Below are 22,730 nucleotides of genomic sequence, written 5' to 3'. Positions count from 1 at the left end.
TCCACGGCTTGCTATAAACAGATGAAAAAAAATTATTTTCCGTTGTCTTCTTTTTATTGCTTCAAATTTTACTAAATGACCATCATATTGCCTATGCTGGGTGACTATTGGCATTCAGCCATTTTCTTAAGGCCCAAAAGTAAGTCTGTTGGGAAGCTTTATGAAATGCTACCTGATGGCCAAAGCCCATCAGAGATGATGAAGAGAAATTGCAGAGAAAGAAGAAAAGGTTTACAGTAGAGGGCCATCTTTCCACTTTCCATTGTTGGCTACTCTCCACATTGTTCCATTTTATACAGAAGCAGAGGCAGCAAAAATGCTCATACAACAATGATTCCATGTAAATAGAGGGCTTGGTGTTCTTTAATAGGAACCTCCTTAGGCAACCCACTTCATCCCTTTATAAAGTAGGATTTGTTAGTCCTTGAAGTGGGGACAACTTAAGATGAAAAGTCATTCATGTGAAAAGCCAACCTTGCAAATGAGAAGGTTTGTGCTGCAAGTAATTTAAGCAGACAGCGGAGACATAACCAACCCCTTGGGTCAAAACTAACTATACTACAGAGATTGTGGGACTAGAAACATGTCAGGAACAAAGTGCTTCTTGGGGTGTCTTTCAATAAACCATTTCCAAAGTAGCCTGGAATATTTATTTATTTATTTATTTATTCATTCATTCACTCATTCATTCATTCATTCAGATGAAAAGGAGGCAAAAAGGAAAAGTTAAAGGCCTACATATCACTTCTAAGAATTGAACTCCTTAGAATAGTCCTCTAGCAGGTGGTCTAATTCCACTTTGGATTTTCAAGGGATACAATCAAAAACATCAGAATCTTTGGGATGGATCTAGAAGCAGTAAATGGTAAAGGAGAAATCAACATTTCCTGCAAACCTTGAAGTCCTAAAGCTTCAGAGTACACAGTGGCTCAAGAAAGCACATGAACCTCTGTAACATAGAGCCTTCAGACATGTAATATCAGTCTGAGAGTAATTCTGAAACAAATTCTAGGGTTTGTTGAGCCAGAGACATAACAGGAATGACGGAAATAAAACGATCTGAAAATAAGACATTTAAATTGCACAGCACCCACTTCAGTACACTGAAAACGTGGAGAGAAACAGATCCTTAGTCAGCCTGCAGAAATATTTCTAGCAGCTTTTCAACCACGTGGGAAGGAGAACAGATGAAGCCTGTGAGAGCCAGGATTCTCATCTAATTCCAAAGGGGTTTCCGGCTTCTCCCAGATAGTTGAATAAGACTGACTGGCATCAATGTGAAGAAGACTTTCTGTAATTTTTAGTATTATAGTTCTAGTTAATCAGAAATGGTAACTTCATACTGGCATTGTTTTGCTGTTTCACCCTAATAGTGTCTAAAGGAGGAATGAAAGACTGAGTGTGAAAGACTGGGTTAGAACAATAAGGATACCTGGAAGGTCTTAGATACTCTCCCATTTATGTTTTTAATTTTACAAAGACTGTTATATAGCCTGTACAGCAAGTGTTCCTCTTAAGTATGGCAAGAAGTCTCATGTGTTCAGAAAGAGCAGAGGCTAAGGGCTCAGGAGTAGGAATGGCCAACTCCCCTTTGTCACACAGCTAACAGTTTATAAACAATTATTTAGAATTCCAGTGTCCACAGCTATCCCAACCTCTCTCAGGTCCCCATGCTTAGTCTCAGAAACACTGTTCTTTATATAAGAACTTAAAATGTATGAGGGGCACTTGGGTGGCTCAGTCGGTTAAGCATTCGACTTCGGCTCAGGTCATGATCTTACCGTTCCTGAGTTTGAGCTTTGCATCGGGCTCTGTGCTGACAGCTCAGAGCCTGGAGCCTGTTTTGGATTCTGTCTCTCTCTCTCTCTCTCTCTCTCTCTCTCTCTGCCACTTCCCTGCTTACGCTCTGCTTCTCTCTCTCTCAAAAAAGAAATAAACACTAAAAAAACCTTTTTAAAAATAATTTAAAATGTGAGTATTGAACCTAAGTAATCTTTATAAACATAAAATATAATTAATATCTCAAGTTGCTCATTTTTCTCTTTTAAAATCAGAATCAATCAACCAACCATTTCGATATTTATTGAATCCCTACTATATGCCAAGGCACTATGCTAGGCACTGGAGGCACACTGGTTCCTGCCACTGTAAAGTTCACAGTCTAGTTGGGAAGACAGATCAGTCAAATGCATTTAAAATGATAACTATGTGGGGCGCCTGGGTGGCTTAGTCGGTTGAGCATCTGACTTTGGCTTAGGTCATGATCTCGCGGTTCCTGGGTTCGAGCCCCACGTCGGGCTCTGTGCTGACTGCCAGCTCAGAGCCTAGAGCCTGTTTCAGTCTGTGACTCCCTCTCTCTCTGACCCTCCCCTGCTCACGCTGTCTCTCTCTCTCTCTCCTAGAAATAAATAGAATATTTTAAAAAAAAATGATAACTATGCTATGAACACACAAGACTGGGGACATGACAGGAAAGTTAGGAAGGATGAGCAGGTCATGAGTTCTCTGTGTGCTGGGAGTGGGTGGGTTGGGTGTTTTGTACAGCTCTAAAAGCATACACAGTAGCCCTCCAGCAGAAGGGAAGAGACTATGTTTGTGGGAAAAAGAAACAAAGATGGCCAGAGAAACAAGGGGAATATGGTGAGAAAGATGGTGGCAGAGCTGGACCCTGCAGAACCCTTACAGGCCGTGTTAAGGATTATAGTCTTTATTCTAAAAGCAATGTGAGTTGAAGCAGGTTGCTGTGGTGTGAGAACAGAATGGAGAGCTGGGGAGGGCAGGGTAGTGGCAAAGTGGACGGGGGGAATAAGTTAAGAGGCCATTACAGAAGTCCAAGCAAGAGATAACAGTAGCTGGATCACTATGGTGGTGGTGGAGATGAAGAGAAAAGGTCAGATCTGAGATTTGGGAGGAGGTCAAACAGACAGGGTCTGCTGACAGATTTAATATGGGAAAGGAGAAATTTCCTAAGGCTTCCAGGTTGGACACCTGATAGATGACAGTACCACTTACAGAGAAAGGGAACATGGAAGAGGGCCAGCTTTGAGAAGGGAAGATCATGAGTTCAATATATTAGATATGGCCATGAATTATGGAGATATGCTGCTTCAGTCCCTGAGGGCAAGAAGAAAGGCAGAAAGGAGAAAGAAGTTTTACCTTGATATCAGCTCTGAGCTCAACCAATTGCTCCTCTGACATTCGAACAGCCACATCAGTCATCTTCTTTAGAAGTTCGGCTTTCTTTTGTCGGCTGAGCAAAATTTCCACTGTGGAGGAAAAGAGAGTAGGACTCTTATCTTCTGCTAAATAGGATAAAGAAGAATTGGAAATATGGGCCTTGCAGTACATATTTGAATAGCCAAAGGCTTAGCTGCCCACCCATCCAGAAAATGAAAATACCAAAGGTCCAGTTTCCACCTTCTTGAGGGACTCTGAAGGCAGTTAAATGGTAAACACTTTTTATGAATCATAAAGACTCATAAATCATTTGTCATTTCTTTCTTCTCTTTCCAGTCAAAAACATTTTTTTTATACCAAAAAACATATAAATTAAAACAGAAATAGGTACCCAGGGTAAAAAAATTCACCTAGAATAAATGGGTATAAAATGAAAAAGTAAAAGCCTCCCCCTACTTCTGACAGCAAATATCTCTCTCTCTTTGTTCCCCTCCTTACAAATGGGAGTATGTCATATATATGGTCCTTTCCTTTACCAAAGCTATTTTTACTTGAAATACCTTGATGTTCATTCCCTATGAATGAACTCTGGCTGGCTCTCACACATGGTATTCTACTACTTAGATATACAATTATTTACTAAGTCCCCTAACGGTAGGTACTTAGGTTGTTGACAGCCTTTTAAGAAGTTTAATATTTGGCATGTTCCTGATGTATAACTCAAATATGGCCCTGGAGGATAACAGACAATATGAAAGACAAAATCTCTCAGAGCAGAGAACCAGGGGTTACAGAGGACGTGAGCCAAAGAAATCCTCCAACGAAGTAGAACTAGGAGCTGCCATATGAACAAAGGGATTTTCTCTGTCACAAGGGCAGGGATTCTGCTACTCCTGCCCAGTAAGATTTGATCATTGCTTTTCCACGTGGGAATTTTTACTCTAATTATGTTCTTCTTTACATAATATTGGAAGAGGGGGCATTTAACTTTTCTTTTAGTTTATGGGACCCCAGACCACAACATGCCATCTCCAGACCTGATGAAAGATCTGAAATGACCCTGAAGTCCTGGACCTTCAGCTGAATATACTAACTAGATGAGACTTTGGAGGGGTTGCCATTGAGGAGGAGGGGAGTGAGTTCTCATGTTTTAAAAAAGAGGACATCGGGTGGTTGAGGGGTGGACAGTAGCAAAGACTGTTAGCAACTGCATATCCATTTTCCCCTTTTTTCTATTGGAAGTCCAGTGTTTTGGGTACCAATCTGCTTAGGTAAAAATCTACATTTCCTGGCTTTGCTAGATAAGATAGTCATGTGATATGGTTTGGTCATTGAGATCTAAGCAGAACCACACGTACAGGGCGAGGTTTACAGGAAAAGTCTTTAAAGGAGTCTTAGCCAGGATGTAACATATTGCCTGTTCTCAACTGGAGCCTTAGAAGGGATCTTTTGACCGTAAGTATACTCTAAGGAGGGCGAAGTACAAAGAGAAGTCCGGGTCCCTCATGTCATTTTGAAGCTGCCCTGCCAGCCCTCATCATCACTCACCTCTGGATCTTTCATTTCATGAGAGAAAGAAATAAACTCACATTTATTTAGGCCACTCTGTTGCATGTAGTCAAACTCAATTCCTAACTGTTATACATAGAATCCTGTAACCCACTTAGAAATCAGCCAAATTTATGTTAGAAAATAACTAGAATTTTCCTAGAGCTACATCAGGTGTTCCAGAGAGCTGAATGCATTTAGCAGGTTTACTTATTAGCCTGATTGCCACGGATATGCCTCCCCTGGGCTGCCGTCCCCACATAAGTGTAATCAATAAGAACACAGTTTCCCCAGCAAGTGAGGAATGTGCCTACAAAGTTTCTTGACATTAGGCCTAACAGTTACAAATGATCTACTGGCCTGGCTCTCAAGATAAAACCTGTCTGCCACTTGTGTCAAATCCACTTGCTCTCAGGAATCTGCATTCTAGGATTCTAAGACAAAACTACAGATCCCAACATGGAGGAAATGTGTCATGTCAAGACTTCCACACAAATCAGTGGACCCAGTTACACAACTTTGGACACATGTTCTCCAAAGGACTCATTTCTTCATTTATTAAATTAAAAAAAAAAAAAAAGGAAAACCTAATTACCTCATAAGGGTAACATGAAGATCATAGAGAAATGAGTGGAAAAAAAACTCTTAACTGTGTAGTACTATGAACATATAAATTAAAAACACTATTAAATATGTAAGAAAAAAAAGAAGCACTTTCTTGATAGTATTGGTAAATGAGTAATTACATTTACTAATACTGAGATCCAGGATTTTAGCATGAGAGAAAGGAGATATGGATATACAACTGATGAAATTAAGTAAAACTGTAGCTCTTAATTTGATAAAATAAGATTGGCCATGAATTGATAATTGGTTGAAGCTGGACAGTGGCAGTTAATTATATTAGCCTATTTGAAATGTTTGGTATTTTCTATAAAAAATGTATTTTTAAAAAGGAAGGACTATGTCTTACTAGCTTTATTTGAAACTTTATCCTCAAAATAGAACACACAGGTACATGAACAGACTGAAATGGTCACATTTAGAAGTTTTAGGATATACCACTCAATTTAAATGAAATCTCACCTCTGAAAAACAGTGGACAACACCTGTTCAACACTTCAGGTCAAAACAGATCAAAAGTGAACTCATCTCAGTGCCTCCCCTGGCCCATGACCATAAACACAAGTGCTTTAATTGTGAGTCATCACCTCAACCTATTTCCATTCTTATCAGTCTGAGAGCAGGTTAAAAGAAACAACCCTCCAAATTACAAATCTAGCATTTAGCGCATGAAGGTCAAACCTGCTGTTGAAAAGCCCCAAATCAATGCCACTGTAGAAGCTGTAATTAACATTCGCTTCTTTCCATACAGCTGTGTATCTTGTACCTAACCCTTAACAGGAATGACAAAAAACAGGTATCTGGTTCTTTGGTACAAAACCCCACAAATTACCCAAGTTAGACTTTATTCCTCCAGAATCTATTTTAGTAAGCTTTCAAGGAATCCTGGTCATGATGTGCTAAATCCTCCTTTCATTGACTTCCTCTATCTAATGGTAACAGACACTGAGTGAAGACTGTTCTACAAACCAACAAAACCAAGAAAGTTCTCAGATATGTAATATATACAATGTATACACTAAATTGTAGGCAACCTGGTGAAGTTTCCTCTGATTATGCCAAACATTTTATTTTCCCAAGTAGAAAAAAAAAAAACCCAATGGAATGATTCAATCACTGGAAGTAAAACCCAAAAGAAGACAAAACCTGGCACCTGCAAGGAGATTTTATTTTCCTAAGGTGATGTTGCGGTGGCGAATACCATGATGAAGTCCTTCAGACATTGAACTTAACATTCAAAATATTAAAATTCAAAAATATTAAAACACAGGTTCTTGTAAAGCTGTTTAACCTGACAGGATTCATATGCCGGGGCAGTACAAATGCTCAGGATTGTTTAAATAAATACATAAACTCCTACAGACGCAGTTCTATTGAGCTTTTGTTATGAGGGTTTAAAGGCAGATACCTACTAACTGGTAATAGCTTTTTAAAAACATTTTTTTAATGTTTATTTATTTTTGAGAGAATGAGAGACAGAGCACGAGAAGTGGCTGGGTAGAGAGGGAGACACAGAATCTGAAGCAGGTTCCAGGCTCTGAGCAGAGCCTGATGCGGGGCTCAAACCCACGAACTGAGAGATCATAACTTGAGCTGAAGTTGGACGCTCAACCAACTGAGCCACCCAGGTGTCCCTGTAATAGCTTTAACTACAGATCAGTCTTACTTGCTTCAGCTTTCACTTTGTCCATTTCAGCAAGCAATGCCACTTCTCGATCCATTAAACTAGGAAAAGATAACAAAGGGAAAACAGGTTTGATCAGAAACTCAAACAGAAATAGCACATTGTTAACAGTGGAGAGTGACTTAGGAGTTGTTCGTTAAAACCATACTACAAAGTAAACCCTGTGCAGACCACATAAAAATTGTCTCACCCACAGCAAAGAATATTTTAAGGATTCCAATAAATAGACCTAATTCCCATTTATTTCTTTTTTAAAAATTCCCTTTTATTTCTGTGTATTACAGAAAACCAGTAGCTAGAAGTCCAAGAATTAAGAATCACTAGGTGGCAGTAGCGAGCTACAGAACAATTTTTGCTAAATTTTGCTAAAGCAAAAGTCCTTCTGGAAGTCACATTATTTCCACATATAGATCTCAGAGGTTTTATTTTATATTTTGGTCTATAAAATTAGACAGCTTTGCTTCTAATACATTTTACCAGGCAATATCCATACTAGGGCATGGTAAATTTATCCACAATTAGGATTTTATATATTCTCAACACTTTACCACAGTTGCACCAGGTCCACTTGCGCTTTAGTCTATTTTGTTACAGTTTTTATTTAAATTCCAGTTAGCTAACATACAGTGTAATATTAGTTTCGGGAATACAATACAGTGATTCAAAAATTCCTTTTTTTCTTTTTTGATTCAACAACTCTTTTTTTTTTAATGTTTATTTATTTATTTTTGAGATAGAGCACAGGCAGGAGAGGGACAGAGAGACAAGGAGAGTGAGGGAGATACAGAATCTCAAGTAGGCTCCAGGCTCGTCAGCACAGAGCCCTACACAGGAAGCTCAAATTCCCCAACCGCAAGATCATCACCCGAGCTGAAGCTGGGACACTTGACTGACTAAGCCATCCATGTGCCCCTTGAGTCAACAATTCTATACATCACCCAGTGCTCATCACAACAGGTACCCTCCTGAATCCCCATCACCTGGTTAGCCCATTCCCCCCCTACCCACCTCCCCTCTGGTAAACATCAGTTTGTTCTCTGTAGTTGAGTCTGTTTCTTGGTTTGTCTCTCTCCCTTTTTCCTCCTTTGCTCATTTGTTTTTGTTTGTGGCACTTTAGTCTTAAGGAGGCAAAGTAGTTAAAAGATACATATACATTGTGCTAGTTTCAGGTAAACATTTAATAATATTCCAGAAAAAATGAAATCAAAGGTTTCTGATAGGCTTTTTACAGAAAACAGACATCAGATGGGTACCTAAGAATTTTTTCCACTGCAAATGTAAATGGCATGTAAAGCTTTCTATGTTCTTGTAAAAGAGCCTACTACTTTCAACTTCTAGAAAGATAGCAGTCTGCCCTAGTCTGCAACCTCTGGATACAATAATTTTCCTTACCATAGCAGTTTTACTCAGTGGTGGGAAAAAAAAAAAATCTAAAATTTTGATACCTGCACGGACATGAAATGTTCCAACTCTTTGAATTTGCTATTCATTCTGATTTCCTCTTTTGCATAGGAATAGATTCACAGGGTTAATAAAAGCTCTACTCTTGTTTCTGACTGTAAAACTAATCATATATACACACATACATAAACACACGCATACACATATATATGAATGCTGATTCAATTTAGCTCAATATTTAGTGATGTTAGCAGAAAGAAGTTAATACAGAGACTGCAGTGTGAGGTACACAAAAAAAGATAAGGTAGGATCATTTCCTCAAGGAGTAAATTCCTTTACAGTGAAGTGCCAGAGAACACAGGTTTGATGATAATTATGCATGATGTGGGGTGTCTGGGTGGCTCAGATGGTTAGGTGTCTGACTCTTGGTTTCAGCTCAGGTCATGATTTCACTGTGGGTGAGTTCGAGCCCCACACTGGGCTCCATACTAACAGTGCAGAGCATGCTTGGGATGCTCTCTCTCAACCTCTCTGTCTGCCCCTCCCCTGCACGCACATGCACACTCTTGCTCTCTCTAAAAAAAAAAAAAAAAATCATTATACATGATGTTAATAAATAGACTTGTAATGAAACAAATTTGGATGGTATATTAATCCAGAAGCACCAGATGACACAGAAGATCCAACTATTGTAGGGTAGCAATACACTGCTCAGAAAGCATTTCCCAAACCTTGGCAATATTTTGCTCCAAGAACTCTAGCAGCATTTGTAATACCTAAAAGCAAAACAAAAGCACAACTGAGACAGGAGCTGCCAGGCCTCAATTTTGACACTACCTCTTTTCTGTTGCTGAATCACCTTAAGATGCAGATGCGGTGTCCACCAGATGACAAATTTGTCACTGGCAAAGCTTGTAAAATATTTATTAAAAGACTTCCACAAACAAGTAAGCTTTTTGCAGCATACAATCTTTATTATGAAAAAGTAGAATGTCACATGACACGCTTAGCAAGAAAAAAAGTTCTGCACCATCACAATCAGACTTTGCTGTGGCAGTAGGAGCTACAAAGCACACCGTGTTAAGGTTTTTTTCCCCCTGTAGGGATGACTAGAATCTATTTAAATAAACTTTGTCTTTCGATTGATTCACTGGTGATCGTAAGAAATTCAGAGGCAGTGCATGGACAAGTATCTGCCCGTGCCATTAAGAAAAGTTTATATTTTCATGCCAAAAAACCCCACTATAAAAAGCAGTAAGTGCTTCTATTTCTTATTTGTTGTTCATAATGTCTTGCCATCTATTGACACCATCTATGAAAGGTCCTGTGTCAGTCGTCAGCCAAGTATTAAATAGAGCAATCTACTGCTTAACTGAGGCTGTTGGGTTATTTTCTCAGAGAAAAGCTTGATGAACATTTGCAATTTTCCTTAAGATTTTCACAAGTCTTTGGGTAAATTCCTAGTAGTGCTATTGCTGGGTCATAGGGGAGCTCTATTGTTAGTTTCCTGAGGAACCTCCACACTGTTTTCCAGAGGGGATGCACCGGTTTACATTCCCACCAACAGTGTAGGAGGGTGCCCATTTCTCCACATCCTCACCAGCATCTAGAGTCCTCTGATTTGCTCATTTTAGCCACTCTGACTGGCATGAAGTGGTACCTCAGTGCGGTTTTGATTTGGATTTCTCTGATGAGGAGGGATGCTGAGCATAGTTTCCTGTGTCTGTTGGCCATCTGGATGTCCTCTTTGGAGAACTGTCTGTTCACTTCTTCTGCCCATTTCTTCACTGGATTGTTTGTTTTTCAGGTGTGGAGTTTGGTGAGTTCTCATAGATTTTGGTTGGATACTGGCCTTTTATCTGATATGTCATTTGCAACGATCTTTTCCCATTCCATCGGTTGCCTGTTAGTATTATGGATTGTTTCCTTTGCCGTGCAGAAGCTTTTAATCTTGATGAAGTCCCAATAGTTCATTTTTGCTCTTGATTCCCTTGCCTTTGGGATACAGGAGTGCTGATGCACAGGGGCACATGTACCCCAATGTTCATAGCAGCACTCTCAACAATAGCCAAAACATGGAAAGAGCCTAAGTGTCCATCAACTGACGAATGGATCAAGATGTGGTTTATCTATCCAATGGAATATTACATGGCAATGAGAAAGAATGAAATCTGGCCATGTGTAGCAACATGGATGGATGGGTGTTATGCTGAGCGAAATAAGTCAGGCAGAGAAGGACAGATACCATATGTTCGCACATATAGGAGGATTAGGAGGAACTTAACGGAGGACCATGGGGGAGAAGAAGGGGAAAAATAGTGGGGGAGAGGGAGGGAAGCAAACCATGAGAGACTCTTGAATGCTGAGAACAAACTGAGGGCAGATGGGGTGGGGGGGAGGGGAAAGGGGATGATGGGCATGGAGGAGGGCACTTGTGGGGATGAGCACTGGGTGTTATATGGAAACCAACTTGACAATAAACTATTTTTAAAAAAAAAGATTTTCACAAGTCTTTAAAACATAAAAAGGAATATGGAGGGCCTGGATGGCTCAGTTGGTTAAGTATCCAACTTCAGCTCAAGTCATGATCTCACAGCTAACCGGTTCAAGACCCACGTTAGGCTCTGTGCTGACAGCTCAGAGCCCGAAGCCTGCTTCGAGTTCTGTGTCTCCCTTTCTCTCTGCCCCTCTCTGGCTAGTGCTCTCTCTCTCGCTTTGAAAAAATGGATAAATGAAAAAAAAATTTTTAAAATCCCCACAAAAATGAATAAATGCTAAAATATAAATGCCTAATAGTTAGCTTTTCTGATTATAATGGTAAGTGCCTGCCACTAAGCTTTGATTGCCCAGACCTCCATTTCAAAGCCATCTCAAATAAACAGACTGCCAGCTGCACAATAAAGAGCCAGGCTGCCCCACACATCAAGTTCCTCTTTTAGAAAGCCCTGAGTGACCCACATAACTTGAGTGACCCTACTTTCCCTTCTCACGCTTTAATTCCTGCTCTTATGTTTTAAATTCACCAATAAAGAGTGAACCCATAAAACCTTAGGCAACTTGCCATTATTTGCAATAAAGCATAACCCCAGTCTGGGCTCTATTTAAGCATACCGTGCTATGTGGCCCTGGACATGCCATGTACCCTTTAGGACATGTAAGTAACAAGATCTTGTTTTTTTTCCCCCCAAAGTTCCCTGATGGCTGTTGCTGGGGTGTGTCTTACAATCCTAGAAATCACCAGGGCTGATCCAGCCACAATGCTAGCTCAAATATGGGCTCACCACAAGTAATATGGGGCCCAGGTGAGTGCCCCTGGGCATTCCTAGCTGACAGCATCACTATAGAGAGGCTGAGACTGACCAAAACAATATAATAATAACTTTCTTACTAAAAACACATCATATAATGTACTGCAATTGTGTAGAATAACCATATTTTTAGGTCATCAATGCTAAAGCATTTAGAGGTGACATGTCATAATGCCTGCACCTTTCAGATGGTTCCACCAAAACACCACACACACACACACTCACACACTCACTCACTGTACTATGCTTTCATGTCTTTTATATCTTTGAACGTTTTCCTAATAAAAAGTTGAGAAAATACGTGCATCGCAAATAGAAAAGGTGAGAAGAGTTCAAAAGTGGATAGTAGGTTAAGCATAAAGATAAATAGCAGAGGCTTTTTTTTAAATGATTAAAAACAAAGTTTATTGTAATGTGGCTTTCCAACAATGCAGAAACTTAAGCTCAAGTTTTTCATCTGCTCCGCAGCTAAACAATGGTCTCAGTATAGATCTGTGGCCAGAGATTCCAATGTACCTGTGGTCTGAGGTAATAGTTTTTAGAGGCCATAACTGCAAGCAATGAGTCCTCTCAGAGAGTGATGAAAAGGCTCATTCAGACGGTCAGACTTTCTGTTACCTTGTTCATGCCAATCAATACACAAGGGCACTAAGCTTGCAATTGTTCTCTCAAGGTTTTCCTGAATGGAAATACACCATAATAAACATCTGATATGCTGGATTCTGAAACTCCTAATGAAATTCAGCTAAATATTGCTGGGACTTTACTTAGAAAGACACTAGGTCTTTTTTTTTTTTTTTTTTTTTAATTTTCTGTTAACGTTTATTTATTTCTGAGAGACAGAGTATGAGCAGGGAAGAGGCAGTGACAGAGGGAGACACAGAATCTGAAGCAGGCTCCAGGCTCTGAGCTGTCAGCACAGAGACCAACATGGGGCTTGAACTCACGAACCGAGAGATCATGACCTGAGCTGAAGTCAGTTGCTTAACCAACTGAGCCACCCAGGTGCCCCTAAAAAAAATTTTTTTAATCTTTATTTATTTTTGAGAGTGAGACAGAGAGAGACAGAGTGTGAACAGAGGAGAGGCAGACACAGACTCTGAAACAGTTTCCAGGCTCCAAGCTGTCAGCACAGAGCCTGATACAGGGCTCAAACCCATGAACTCTGAGATTATGACCTGAGCCAAAGTCAGATGCTTAACTGACTGAGCTACCCAGGCACCCCAGAAAGACACTAGGTCTTATTAAGCCTGGACCTTATAACAGTGTAGAGAATTTCCATATCATGAAAGATGGTTTTAGATGACTTGTCACTGACACTAAGGGAAAAGACTGATAAATGTCTGAATGTTCTGTATTGCCTTCCTTCCTTACCAGGGCTTTACTGGTATCTTCACATTTGTTTAATTTATTCTAAAGCTTTTATGTAATTTCTTTAGTTGCTCAGCATAGTTTTGCCTGTAGTACTATTCATATATCTAAGATATATTACATGTCCACCATTTGAAGCAAGCCCTTTAATTAACATATTTAACATGTAGATTATTGATTCTAGCTAGCTATTGCCTTCAGTATTCCTTGGTACCAAGAAAGTGTTAACTATCATTTGTTTATGGTAATTGCATTAGAAGACATTTTATGGGGTGCATGGGTGGCTCAGATGGTTAAGCATCCGACTCTTGATTTCATCAGCTCACGTTATGATCTCACGGTTTTTGAGTTCAAGCCTCACAATGGGCTCTGCGCTGGGAGCCTGTTTGGGATATTCTCTCATTCTCTCATTCTCTCTCTCTCTCTCTCTCCCCCTTCCCTGCCCATGAGCAAGCTCTCTCTCAAAATAAATAAATAAATAAATAGATATTTTAAAAAATTTTTTAAAGAAAATGATGTTATAATGAAAACACATCTCTGGCAATTCCACACCCAATTATTTCAATGGATAATACTCTAAACCACTCAATAATGTTAGAAAATATTTGTAACTGATTATATTTGCTGAAAACTAAAACTTAGTCATTCTAACTCCACTAGCCAATCAAAGGAGAAATCCAAGCAAAGCCAAAGCAAACATCTTTACTTCTCTGAAGACATTTCCCTCTTCTCATAAAAACAATCAAAAGAGAGAGCAGTCAGTAGTTTTTATTCGCAGAAAATTAATGCTTCATATATTTTGTAGAACTCCATATTCCCAGCACATGGCCTTACTGGAGTATGGTACATGTACATAGGCTCAAAAGAAAACCAAAAAACACCAGTTAGGTAGCCAGGTCATCACACAGAGTTGAATAACAAAGTTAAAATTAATTGAAAGAACTGGCTTATTACATCATATTTGGATCTTATTAGATCAGGAGTCTTCACAAAGCATGTAGACATGTGATTTCATATTTCAAGAGTCTTAAGTAACTTTTAAGAAATTAGGATGTGAATATAAGCTATTCTTTTGGGAAAGGCCCTCAGTGGATGCCTTCTCTTTCTGTTCTTTTCCAGTGGTTAAAAGCATCTCAGTTCTGGGGTGCCTGGGTGGCTCAGTCGGTTAGGGTCTGACTTCAGCTCAGGTCATGATCTCATGGTTCATAGGTTCGAGCCCCATGTTGGTTTCTGTGCTTGACAGATCAGAACCTGGAGCCTGTTTCTGATTCTGTCTCCCTCTCTCTCTCTCTCTGCCCCTCCATGGCTCTCACTGTCTCCCTCTCAAAAAAATAAATAAATATTTAAAAAAAATTTTTTAAAGCATTATCTCAGTTCCAAAGTAATACTACAGACCATATGACTTGATATTTTACAACACGTTTAGGAGAAAACAACCAGTAGCAATCTAGATTACCAAGGAGTTTACTGTTCAAGTTTCTAGGTAAGGAAAAATGGTTAGTGTTAAGCCATCTAGACAGTAGCTGGCTAGATCCTCATTTGAAACGGTGTCTTTTTTTTTTTTTTTTATCGTCTCTCTCAAATTATGACAGTCATGTCTAAGGGGAGACATATATAGACTAGAAAGGCAAAGAATGTAAAATAAAGGCAAAAAGAGATACCTGATAAGACACAGAAAAATAAAACAGGGTATAGGAGAAAAGTGTCACTTAATACCAAGTATGTTTGGGCAAATTATTTTTTACTATGCCCATCTTTTTTTTATCTATAAAATGAGTATAAAAGCTTCTGACATGTATTAATGACTCAATAAGTGCCAGCAGAAATTATTATTCTAATATCTGTGGTCATCTTGACTTCTCAGTTCTAGCAGAATATCTCTTTAGTAAAATACGTTCATATTAACTTTGGTAAATCATTATACATACCAGGTCTATTGTCTAGAAATTCTTAAATGAACACATACATATACTAGTACAGTGTAGGCAGTTACAGAGAGGTGAATCAAAGATAACACTAAGTGAAAAGCATATATTACAAAATTACAAAGATAACACTAAGTGAAAAGCCTATGTTACAAAATTGTACTCACTATAATTACAACTATTAAGATTATATGTGCATACAGATGGGGGACACAAGAGAACACAGAAAGTTAAGTTGGTAGAGTTACATGACTTTTACGTCTACTTTAAAAATTGCTATTATGCTCCCATTTTACCTTGGTCTCTGACTTCATCCCATATTACTTTCAACTGCTTCCCCCTTAGCTACATCTATACCATATTGAGCCCCTACATGTCCCTTCTATGTCTTGGCTTAGATCAGATCTCCTAAAGGCAGTATTCTAGCACCATCCTTTCTGCCAGTGTAAATTCCTGTCTTTCAAAGCTTAATAATGATTCATTTCTTTTAAGAAATCTTTTCTAATGAACCCCACTCCATAGTTACCTTTCCCTCAATCTTCACACTTTCTCCACAACTAGGATCTGACTTGAAGGATATGTGAATCACAAGTCATTCCAAGTTGTGACTTAAGAAAAGTGATTTAAGGCTTCTGATTTACAAAGCAGTATTTGGATGGAATATTCCTTCTTAAAGTTTTATTTTATTAAACTAAAGGAATCCTTACAAAGGCTTTCATAGGCTCACTCAAAATCCTGGTCTTCCTCATTCTAACTCTGTTCCATAATGACAAAATTTCTTAGTCCTTAAATCTCCTCTGTTACATAGCCTTTAAACTGAGAAGGAAATAATATATGGGACAAATACCAAGTCTCTAGCATTCTTCCTAAGCTTTAGTGAGAAGTGAGCCATCAATGAAAGATGGGATGAAAATCATGTTATTAGGAGTCAGAATACAGAGGTTCAAAGATTGAGTCTGCAATTTGTGATGTTATGTTAGGCAAACTGCTTAAGACTCAAATCCCTTTAAAATGGTAAAGTTGAATTTAAAATTCCTACTTAGCAGGCCAGAAATCCAGACAAATAAATCAGATAACATGACTGAATATGTTGGTAAACTGTTCAATAATTACCATGTTACTAGATATTTTCACAGATGGTTAAAGAGTTAAATTTTTAGGAGCGCCTAGTTGGCTCAGTTGGTCAAGCATCCGACTCTTGGTTTTGGCTCAAGTCATAATCTCAGTCATGAGATCAAGCCCTGTATCGGGGTTCTTGTTGGGCATAGAGCCTGCTGAAGATTCTCTTTCTCTCCCTCTCCACGGCTTGTGTGCATACACTCACTCTCTCTCTCTCTCTCTCTCTCTCAAGATAAAAAAAAAAAAAAAAGAATGAAAATTTTAAATCAAAGAACTTCAAAAACCAATAAGGCCAACTACTATTAGAAATAAGGTATCACAATTTGTCAATAAACTATTTGTAAAAAAATAAATAAATAAATAGTTGGTACATAGTAAAAAAAAGAAATAAGGCATCAATGTATTAAATATGCAAAAACTGAAGAATAAATTAAAGCTATAGAGTGCTATGGGAGATTTTTGATAACATATAATTACATTAGCCCATTCCTTTATTTCTAAAATAGACATTTTTTAAAGTGCTTTTGTTCTTAAAATGATACCTAAGTTTTCACCATATAAAGTTTATATGGACTTTGAATTTAAGGATCTAAAAGGCTTAGGTAAGACTACCTGTAGCTTAACATGAAAGGAAAGAAAAGCTCAAATAAAAGGAAGTAACTTTTCTAAAGTGAATGAGGAATCAGCTATGAAAAATTTCAGTCTTAAGCACAGACTTACATTGACTTTATGTGTTTAGAATTTCAAATTTCTTATCCATTTTCTCCTTAAAATTATTTTTAAATGTTTATTTATTTTTGAGAGAGACAGAGTGTGAGTGGGTAAGGGGCAGAGAGAGAGGTAGACACAGAATCTGAAGCAGGCTCCAGGTTCTGAGTGGTCAGCACACAGCCTTATGCATGGCTCGGACCCAAGAGCCATGAGATCATGACCTGAGCCTAAGTCAGATGCTTATTAGCCAACTGAGCCACTCAGATGCCCCTCCATTTTCTCCTTTAAGAAGGGGTCGAGATGCTTTAATAAGGCAAGTTGAATGTATCAGGAAATACATTGGCATTTTCACCAACATATTATATGACAACTGTCCAAAAATAATTTATCTACTTTAGCTTCATGTTCCATTCCATAGCCTGTTCCTTAACAACTTTAAACTTAAGTCAACTAATAGCTCCAATAATGTAAGTCAAATTTTTTTAATGTTTTTTTTTTTTTTTTTTTTTTTTTTTTTTTTNNNNCTCTGAGCCGGCAGTCAGCACAGAGCCCGACGCGGGGCCCAAACCCACGAACCGCGAGATCATGACCTAAGCGAAAGTCGGACGCCTAACCGACTAAGCCACCCAGGCGCCCCAAAGTCAGACAAATTTTATGAATGGACAAGAAAAGTAGACTTGGGTCTAGAGATGATTATTACTGGATCACCAACAAACAGATTTTAAGTTTATACTGGAAAGCCTCTGATTTTACCTTCCCACAGGTATGTGTCTGCTCTCATTTGGCCCTAAAATGAAAGCAGTTATCTGTATAATTCCCCTAGTGCCCCCTCAATGTAATCTTACTGTGGCAAATTTGTTAAAACCCTTTTTCTTCTCTTCTTTTCTTTTATACTATAACCAACACAAAAAATGGCTTCTTGAGTGACATTAACTCTAAGCTCTGGTTCAGTGCCAAATGGAGTTAGCTCACCTGCCAATTGTCTTGAAGTAGCAACTATAAGGGGCATTGAAATAAGGTAGTATAAAACCCAATCAGCCAGAGAGAAGGGCACCAACAGGAAAGAGCAGGTAAATCTCTTTCCTCAAGTTAAATTGACCTGGTTGTCACGTCTGCTAATCAATCCTAAATACACAGTTCCCAGGCAGGAAACCATTTCATTTGTCATTTATTGAAGGAGGCTCCCCTTGGCTGGGTTCCAAGTCCACAGGAACTCACAAATCTCTCCCGGAACTGTGTTTCCTGGTTTAAGCTGGTTCTGAATAGAATCAGATCCTGTGGCTAAGTAATCAGGAAGCTAAACAATCATGGAGACCAGAGGCTTATCAAAGCAAAGTTGTGATGATCTACTCTTAGCTCTTTATTCTTTTCCAAATGAGTCAATAATATCTGATATGGTAATAATATGGTAATACTATATCTAATGTGATAATAATCCAGGGCAAAGGGCATGATACTTCCTCCCAAAAGGTTCAGAAAGAGTAGAAACCAGTTACTTAGAAATATTTGTAGAAGTCAGAGCTTAATTTAAGGTGAGTTTGGGAAGACTGTTTGGATTTAGAGAAGTATAAAGATACAGAAGAACATACTAAGATAGAAAAGTGGCATTAACAAGTAAATGGAAGAGGAAATGTGAATGGTAAGTCTTGAGACAAGTAATCTGGCTGAAGCAAACGTGTATGTAAGAAAGACAGAAGATATGACATTAAGTTTCTAGCTATAAAACCTGAAAGGGAAAACTCAGGATTCAGGACAAAGAGCCTGCTTAGGATTCTCTCTCTCCCTCTTTCTGTCTACCCCATATCCCACGCATGTGCATGCCCTCTCTCTCTCAAAATAAATAAATAAACTTAAAACTATATCCATATACATATATGTACTTTTGGTTATGATGATTTAGTGGACCATTCTACACTTTGCAAATGATAAAAGTATGTGTCAGCAACTTTTTGGAGGCTTAATTCTATATCTCCGTTAATTCATCCCCTCTTCAATTCCACAGGAGGACTAAGGCTGCCTACATTCCCTTATCTCGTTTCCTGTGGCATGAAGTAACCAAACTATGTTGATGAACAGAGACATGGTTGAATATGACCACAAACAGGCAAGAAAATGGATGGTTGGGAGGAAGAGTGGGGTAGGTTTCCTCTATTCATGAACGCTTCCTCACATATTTCAGATCTAAGGCAAGTCTTACAGAGAAGCAAAGCAGACAGTCTTAAACCTCCAAACATCAACCTAGCTGCTTGTCTTTCCACCACCTTACTGAATTTGGTCCTTAGGGCTTTTCCATTTTCAAACAAGTCCCTTATAAAATGCAAATGCCTCCCCAGAAAGGAGTTATGGTTTCAGTATTAGTTAACACCTTAATATACAATGATTAAAACTAGCTTCAGTGATTTCTCCCCCCAAAAGATTCTATAATCAAATACACTTGAGAAACAGTACAGTATGACTCCCTCTTGTAGATTTACAGTGCATATTAGCATTGAAGAAGCACTTAAGTCCAGTAGTAAAATTTTTTAAAAAGTATTTTCAAACCTCTTTAACTATCAAACCCTATTTCCCCTACAGAACACATATTAATATATTTTGAGATATGAGTATTTTTATTTTTAATTTTAATTTTTTATTTTTAAAGCTTCTTTATTTTGAGACAGAGGGAGAGAGAGAATGCATGTAAGTGAGGGAGGGAGAGAGAGAATCCCAAGCAGACTCCATGCTGTCAGCTCAGAGCCTATTGTGGGGCTCGATCCCACAAAACCATGAAATCATGACCTGAGCTGAAATCAAGAGTCGGACACTTAACAAACTGAGCCACCCAGGTGCTTTTTTTAAGAACACAGTTTGAGAAACACAAAATTAAAACATATTAATAATAAAGCACAGAAAATACAATTGGGGCAGAGTGTATTAGGAAGGATAGCAGGAGGTAGGAAAGCAAAGACAGGTCTTTTCTACTTCATAACTTTGTTCAAAAACATCATGCCATTTGTTGCAGGTTCCTGGTTTAAAAGACAGACCCTAAAGTAAGGATGTATGATCTATTCTATAATTATTTGTCCCTTTCTGAACAATATCAACCTCAAGCCCATTCCTAGAACACAAAGAGTTCTCTGTACCACCCATTTGCAAAATGGTCATGTGACTAAAAGGCGTTGAAAGAAGCACAAAGCTAAATATACCACAGGATTTTTAGTTTTCTCACCACTACATAGAGCATTTAAGAGCCAGGAAGTAAAGAACCTGGTGGATGGCAGACCATCTTTATAAATGATCATCTTTGTGCCATTCTGATCAAATGCAACTTAACTTACCAGCTCTGCAATTCAGCAAATGCTTGTTTCATTTTCTTAATGGAAGCATCCATCTCTTCTTTAACTACAACTCGATACCGTGCAAGAGACACTGTACAGCGCTGGAGGTCTTTCACAGATTTTTCAATATTGGAACCTTGGGGAAAAAACCCCAACGATTAATATAAAAAAAGAGCACAGGTAACTTGAAAAGTTAGATATGAACACCTAAGCACGTAAAGTAACAAATGTCATGTGGACTAAAAATGTTTCCTTAATGGCAACCCTCCTCAACAAAAAATTGATGTTTTGATAGATTTTTGTTTTTAAATAAGTATCCTGGCCAAGATAGAGTCATAGGAATTGGATTTACACTCCTGTCTTAAACAACTAAACATGCACACAGACAAAATATATGAAACTTGGTTTTCAGGCAACAGACAGTATTTTTTCCCTGAGAAAACAGACACAAATGAAGTGAGGACTATGACTGCCCCAACTTACTGCCATGAGAGAATTTCCAGGCTGCAGTGCAAGGAAAAATCCTAATCCTGAATTGAAGGGACAGAGCTGAGAAGTTGGGGAGGCCAAGGTGGTTAGAATTCTAAGGGCAGAATACTAGAGAGGAAAGAGCTACACAGAGATGAGAAAATTGTACAGAGATCTGCAGAGGATTCTGAATGCATCAGTGTGAGGAAACTAACCAAAACAGGAAAAAGAACCATTGGAAAGGAATAAGCAGAACAATCCCCAAACCTCACCCAGGCCACAAATAGTTCATGTTCACACCAGCCAGAGTAGGGCACCAGGTAGAGCACTTGGAACGGTATTGCCTCAGTAATGAAGCAAAATTAACTCTAAAGGCTGCTCTAGCTCCACCTAACAAAGCTTAAATGCAAGCTTCAAACTGTTACCAAATAGTCCCAGAACAAACCATAAGAATACTTAAATAAAACGCAAAAATATCTAGCAATCAAGAAAGCAAAATACACAATTTCTGGCTCCCAATAAAAAATTACTAGGCATACAAATATGACCCATAATGAAAAGAAAAATCAACTAACAGAAACAGATGCAGAAATATCACAGATGTAGAGTCAAGTAAATAAGGACCTCAAAAGAGCTAATAAAATCAGATACTGTAAAGTTTAAGAAGGCAGAGAAAAGCATAAACATGTTAAGGAGAGACATGGATGATACTTAAAAACAAAACCCAATTGAACCTCTAAAGGTGAATGAGATGACAAATACACTGGACAGGATTAACAGTAGATAAAAACTGTTAAAAAAAATTAATGAGTTTGATGATAGCAACTTCAGAAACTATCCAAAATGAAATAAAACACATGAAAAAAAAGCTAAAAAATAAGTATTAAAATAGGTACCAATGTTTCAAAACTTTCTAAATGGCAGGATTTGGAATATAATTCACCATGTAGACATTACAAAATTAATAAAATTTTCTCTGTGTTGTACAGTTTGAAATATTATATGTGGAAAAGCCAACTTTATAAAGATGAAATCTATTTACCAGCCAACACATTCTAATCAGTTTCCAAAAGTTCTACTAACCTTTCCATATTCACCAATGTCAAAGTTGTATATACAACTGATAGGTGAAATCATGGATCTAGGAAGTTTAATGTGCCAAGATACAGATTATCAATTTTTTATTTAAATTCTTCCTCATCTTAACTTGATTTTGTTCCAAATCTAAAAAACTTTCAAGTCTTGTGCTTTTCTTTTTGCTTGACTGAATATTTTTGACCTGCTTTTTTCACCAAGCTGAGGGTTATGTTAGATTAAAAGGAAAGCTTCACTAATTAAATTTAGCTCATGTGGAATAAATAATTCAATAAAGAGCTACAGGTTACAAGTGTCTTTTACATTTCTGTTCCGTCTGTTTAGTGGAGTGGGCCACAATGCTTTAGATGTATGACACTCAGAGGGGCTATCATCTCTACCTGTTTAATTACTGGCTGATTATTTAAATGATTATTACAGTTTTTTAAAAAAAGCTAATAGCTACCACCAGTTAATGCTGAGCACTTAAGAGGAAATAATCTTGCTTAAAGCTAGAGTCTGACCGATATTAGAAAGAGCATGAAGTTGTGAAGAGAAATGAAAAGATTTCTTTAAAATGTCATGTCAGAGTTCGCAGAGCTTTTTACTATTAAATCAACCAGAAGATAAAAAATGAAGGAAACAGTACAAAAATGTTGCAGTAAAGCAAATAAAAGAAACAAGTTAATGTTAGCCACAAAGTCGTTCTGGCCAGTAGAGTTTGACTTTCATTCACTAAAAGGATCCCTGTCACTGTAACAAGACTATACAGCATCTAAAAAAAATACTATCAGACTCCAACTGTGTACACAGAGTTAGGGGAGGGTAGTTGCTGCCTAAAAAACAAAAGAAGCATTACCTGCTACCCTCTGAGATCTTATCTGGGGGAACAAGGAGATAATTTGCCCTCGCTAGCCAAAAGCACAAATTTTTTTTGTTTTCTTTCAAAGGTAGGTTTCTGATTTACCTAGCTTTTTTTTTTTTTTTTTTTTTTTTTTTTTTA

The 22,730-nt window shown here is 38.1% G+C and overlaps 1 protein-coding gene across 3 annotated transcripts in view; it reads right to left on the bottom strand.

Annotated features, from left to right (window-relative positions):
• SPATS2 (spermatogenesis associated serine rich 2) overlaps nt 1-22,730 on the bottom strand; it is a 154,140-nt gene that overhangs the window by 3,929 nt on the left and 127,481 nt on the right. For all 3 annotated transcript variants that reach the window (XM_039241438.1, XM_039241439.1, XM_039241440.1), the window contains exons 8-10: nt 20,186-20,321; nt 7,016-7,074; nt 3,157-3,266 (exon numbers count right to left, since the gene is read on the bottom strand). In XM_039241438.1, coding sequence (XP_039097369.1) covers nt 3,157-3,266; nt 7,016-7,074; nt 20,186-20,321 — 305 coding nt within the window. The remainder of the gene's footprint in view (nt 1-3,156; nt 3,267-7,015; nt 7,075-20,185; nt 20,322-22,730) is intronic.

Source organism: Hyaena hyaena, unplaced genomic scaffold (genome assembly GCF_003009895.1).
Source record: "Hyaena hyaena isolate Hyena2069 unplaced genomic scaffold, ASM300989v1 scaffold_192, whole genome shotgun sequence".
In the NCBI taxonomy this organism is placed as follows: Eukaryota; Metazoa; Chordata; class Mammalia; order Carnivora; family Hyaenidae; genus Hyaena; species Hyaena hyaena.
Note: the sequence above shows the minus strand (reverse complement) of the source record. Positions and strands in the feature narration are given on the sequence as shown.